The following is a 4,792-nucleotide window of genomic DNA, read 5'->3' as shown; positions in this document are numbered from 1 at the left end:
CCTTCCTTCTTTCTTTCTTGTTGGATTTTATTACCCCCGACTACCTCCCTCTCATTATAACTGTCATTCTCATTATTGTTATTGTAATTTCATTTTTATTCTACTGCATTTGTGATTTTTTTCTCGCCTCAAACTTCAAGATTTACATTCCTTTCTGATTCCTCTCCTCATACCTATGGGTGAGGGGGGAGTAAGTGAGCATCCCTGTGGTACATAATTTCCAGCCAGGGTTAAACCAGGACACATGTCAGTGTAATTGGACTCTATCACAGAAAGCTGCAAGTGCGGGGCAGCTGAGAAGGAGCTGGAGGGACTCACCAGAGTCCCTGCCTCTGCCCTCAGGCACAGACAGTGCCCTTGCCTCTCAGCACTCACTCTGCTCTCCCTGAGCACGGCACAAAGCCCTCCTGACCTGACTGGCCATGGCCGTTGCTCAGCACGGGCAGAGCCGATGCTGACAGGCCCTTCTGCGCTGGGAGCAGTTTGGGCTGAGCCAGTGCAAGGCCAGGACTGGCCCCTGCCCCCAGGGTTCCCATGAAGCCCCTGCTGCAGAGCAGGGCTCACTGCTGGGCAGCCAGCGGGCACAGCCCCTGCTCCTCACAGCACACTCGGCCAGCACTCAGCACAGCTCCAGCCACGGCTCGGAAGGGAGCTCTCCTAGGAACGGCAGAGGGGGGACATGGGGCAGCGGGGGCGCATCTAGGAGAAACGGCTTTCACTTGGCTCAAAGAAGTCTCTCCTAAATTGTCCCTGCCTTTTGTCCTTCAACAGGTCCCTGTGTTCAGAAACAGAAGATGTCTAACAGCAGCTCCATCACCCAGTTCCTCCTCCTGGCATTGGCAGACACGCGGGAGCTGCAGCTCTTGCACTTCTGGCTCTTCCTGGGCATCTACCTGGCTGCCGTCCTGGGCAACGGACTCATCATCACCACCGTAGTGTGTGACAAACATCTCCACACCCCCATGTACTTCTTCCTCCTCAACCTGTCCCTTCTTGACCTGGGCTCCATTTCTACCATTGTCCCCAAAGCCATGGCCAATTCCCTGTGGGAAACCAGGGCCATCTCCTATGCAGGATGTGCTGCCCAAGCTTTTCTCTTTTTATTTTTCATTTCAACTGAGTATTTTCTCCTCACTGTCATGGCCTATGACCGCTCCGTGGCCATCTGCCAGCCCCTGCACTACGGGACCCTGCTGGGCAGCAGAGCTTGTGTCCACATGGCAGCTGTTGTCTGGGGTAGTGATGTTCTCTATGCTGCGCTGCACACGGCCAATACTTTTTCACTGCCGCTCTGCCACGGCAATGCCCTGGGACAGTTCTTCTGTGAAATCCCACAGATCCTCAAGCTCTCCTGCTCACACACCTACCTCAGGGAAGTGGGGCTTATTGTGGTTAGTGCCTTCATAGCATTTGACTGTTTTGTTTCCATCATGCTGTCCTACGTTCAGATCTTCAGGGCTGTGCTGAGGATCCCCTCTGAGCAGGGACGGCACAAAGCCTTTTCCACGTGCCTCCCTCACCTGGCCATGGTCTCCCTCTTTCTCAGCACTGGCACATTTGCCTGCCTGAAACCCCCCTCCATCTCCTCCAAATCTCTGGACTTGGAGGTCTCAGTCCTGTACTCGTTGGTGCCTCCAGCAGTGAACCCCCTCATCTACAGCATGAGGAACCAGGAGCTGAAGGACGCACTGAAGAAGCTGATGCAGTCAGGTGTCTCTCAGTGGCAATGAACTGACTGTGGCTCTTTACAAGGTATTTTCAAGTCACGTATAGGACATAATGTGTGTTTAACATTCCATCTATGACAATCATGGTTTTACTTCAATGTATTTCCTCACTCCACTTCCCCAAAAGCACGAACCCAGCCTCCCTGACCCAGAGGCCTTTGTACATGCGCCAGGGAGGATGGTACATATATACTCCTGTGTCACATCTCAGTAATAAAAGGGAGGGTTTTTTCAATGCCTATATCTGGAGGTTGGTCTCTTCTTCCAAAGCTGAGCTCAGGAACAGGCTGCAGGAATTGCCCCCAGAAGACCATGCTGCTGGGCTTGGGTTCCCCATGGCTCAGGGGAGGAGGGCATGGGGCAACGCGTTAGGGCATGGGCCTGTGTTGAGCCTTGGCGTGTGGGGGCCCAGTGCCCATGGGAATGGTGGGTGACCAAGAGGGATGTGCCTGGGACCATCTCCCTGGGCTTTCAGGCACCGCTGCCCTGCACAGCAGCACCGCCTGCTCAGGGCCATGCCTGAGACCACATCCCTGGGCAAGAGCAGGTGTCTCTGTGGATGCCCCAGCTGGGGCAGGCTGCTGTGTCCCTGGTGCAGCAGGAGGTGCCTGGGGAGCCCCCAGGCCAGCAGCCTGGTGCTGGGGACAGGGACTGGCCCCGAGGGGCTGCCAGGAGTGGGCAAGCAGGGTCCCTGTGAGAGAGGAGCAGCAGACAGAGGGAGGCAATGGCCTCTGTGTCCTCATGCCATGGCTGGTGCCAGCCCTGGGGCTGACTGGCAGGAGGAGACCCCTCTCTGCCCACCAGCATCTCCTGTGCCCTTGTGATGGTCTATGGCCATGGGGTGAGTGCCCAGAGCTCTGCAGCCCCCTTTGGGTGGGCACTTGCATGGGGCCAGCCCCGCGTGGGCTGCTGTGTCTGCCTGGGCTGGGGAGAGGGCAGGGGAGGTGGGCAGAGCTGGGGGGGGGGCTGGGCTGGGAAGGGCCAGGGAGAGGGAAACACCAGTGAGAGCTCAGCTGTGTGGGTGTGCAGGGTGGGGGCACACAGCAGGGTGTCCTGGTGCAGACCCAGGGGTCATGGTGAAGCAAGCAAGGCACCAAAGGAGCGGGACTGAGGGGCCAGATCTGTGCCGTGTTCCCTGCACACCCTCAGAAAGCTGCAGAAGGGAAATTTTCCCCACAAATTCCCAAACACTGCTCATTTCCAAGCCTGGTCATATACCCCAGCCCTCATTAGGGACCACTGCTGCATGGCCACCTCTGTCCTCCTCCGTTGCCCAGTGATACCCAACTCCATCACCATTTCTAAATATAAAGGGAGCCACTTTCCTACTGACACTTGTTACACACAAGTCCCATAGCTCTTGCCACATTGGTCTCTCAGGGAAGGCCATTGTCAGACACCTCCAACAAGATCATGTTCTCATGGCATGGTGTTCTAACAAATATTGATTGAGATCCCACCAGCTGGCCTGGGTCCAGCGCTCCAGTCTTTCATTCAGAACAATTTCTCAAATAATACTCTTGCTCTCTCAGCCTCCCTTTGCCCATAATATGCTCCAGGTCCCAACCATCCTTCTGGCCTCTGCAGGACTTGCTGTGATGTGTCAGGGTCTTTCATCTGCTGGGAGCCCCATTGTGGGCTCAGCAGTCCTGATGTGGTCCTGTGGTGGGTTAACCTTGACCAATGGTGAGACAAACATTCAGCTGCTCATTCGCTGCACTGACTCAACAGGACAAAGGAAGAAAATAAACCAGCAATGCTCATGGCCAAAGATAAAGAAAAAGAGATCTCTTAATGATTCTTTTCATGTCCAGAGATGTGTTGCCTTGGCAAAGATTAATTTATTGCCAATTAAAAAAATATGTTTGGATTGTGAGATACTATGGCAGGAGAAACAATGGGTGAGATAGTCTGGTTTATTCTGGGGGAATCAGTCTCCTTGGTGTTCACAGGACAGGTAAGCAAGGATGCCAGAAGTCCAGGGGCTTGTGGGCAAGTTCCTCAGACCAAACAGGTTGCCCACTCTGATGCTCACCTGGACCTGGGTCTCCACAAAGAGGTCAAGATGCTCAGGGATGTGAATAGCAGTGCCAGTCTTGATTGTAGTGATTATGAAATTGTGGTGTCCTTGATGCCCAGGTAAGTGGGGAAGGAGAGCAGCAGAGCACAGCCCTGGGAGATGAGGGTAGTAAAACCTGGCCTGCTGAGGGCACTGGCAGGTGGGATCCCATGGGGGCAGGGCCCTGAGAGCATCCCTAGGCCTTCCTGGCCCTGACCAGCCTCACCTGGGGCCTCCACCCAAAGCTTTGTCCATGGCTTCGGGGGGCCATTGAAGCCAGGCAGGAGATTCAGCCCCAGCATGATCTATGCCGTAGGTGTGCGGGTCACCTTAGAGAGGCGTGTGGGTCTCCTTAGGGTCACAACAACAGGCACAGCTTTGCCTGCCCATGGACCTTGTTGGTTCGGAATGTCAGCATCACTTCCCAGCATATTCTGAATGGGGTTTGCCAAAGATATGAAACCGTGGCCCTCCAAGTCCTGGGGACTTTCTGTTGCCTCCCTTCCTTCCTCAACTCCCTCCGAATTATACACATCTTCCTTGCTGTCAAGGCTTGTCTCTGGCCAAAAGCCCAGCAGCCACCCAGCCGCTCCCTCCCCCCTTCCCTCCACAGTCAGGGCCCAAAAATGAACACAGTCACGGACAGGGGGTCTAACGAGGGATGAGCGTGGGGACACAATCACTTCCCTCACTCTCTTGGCAAGGCACCTCTTCGTACGCTCCAGGGCCCTGCTGGCTGCCTCTGCTACCAGGTCACGGGCTGGGATTGTGTTTTGCCTTCTGTCCCCCAGCACCACCAGGGCCTTTTCTGCACAGACACTGCCCAGCCAGGCAGGTCCTGCAGGGTGTTAGTCCATGCGAGGGAGGTGCAGGCTCTGCCCTTGGTCCGTCCTGCATCTGTGCAGCTCCTGCCAGGGCGGCCACCCCACCTGCCAGGGTTCCCCTCCACGGCATCCCTAGGGCACAGGGATGCTCCTCTCAGTTTGGTGCCACCGACAGACACTGT

The 4,792-nt window shown here is 55.6% G+C and overlaps 1 protein-coding gene across 1 annotated transcript; it reads left to right on the top strand.

Moving 5' to 3' along the window:
• The first annotated feature begins 794 nt into the window (after positions 1–794).
• Positions 795–1,730, top strand: LOC130143387 (olfactory receptor 14J1-like). Its single transcript, XM_056326071.1, has one exon. It carries the CDS (start codon positions 795–797, stop codon positions 1,728–1,730), a length of 936 nt encoding a protein of 311 aa, XP_056182046.1.
• The last annotated feature ends 3,062 nt before the right edge of the window (positions 1,731–4,792 follow it).

Source organism: Falco biarmicus, unplaced genomic scaffold, assembly GCF_023638135.1.
Source record: "Falco biarmicus isolate bFalBia1 unplaced genomic scaffold, bFalBia1.pri scaffold_27, whole genome shotgun sequence".
Classification (NCBI taxonomy): Eukaryota; Metazoa; Chordata; class Aves; order Falconiformes; family Falconidae; genus Falco; species Falco biarmicus.
The sequence above is the reverse complement of the archived record's forward strand: the minus strand, read 5'-3'. Positions and strand labels throughout refer to the sequence as shown.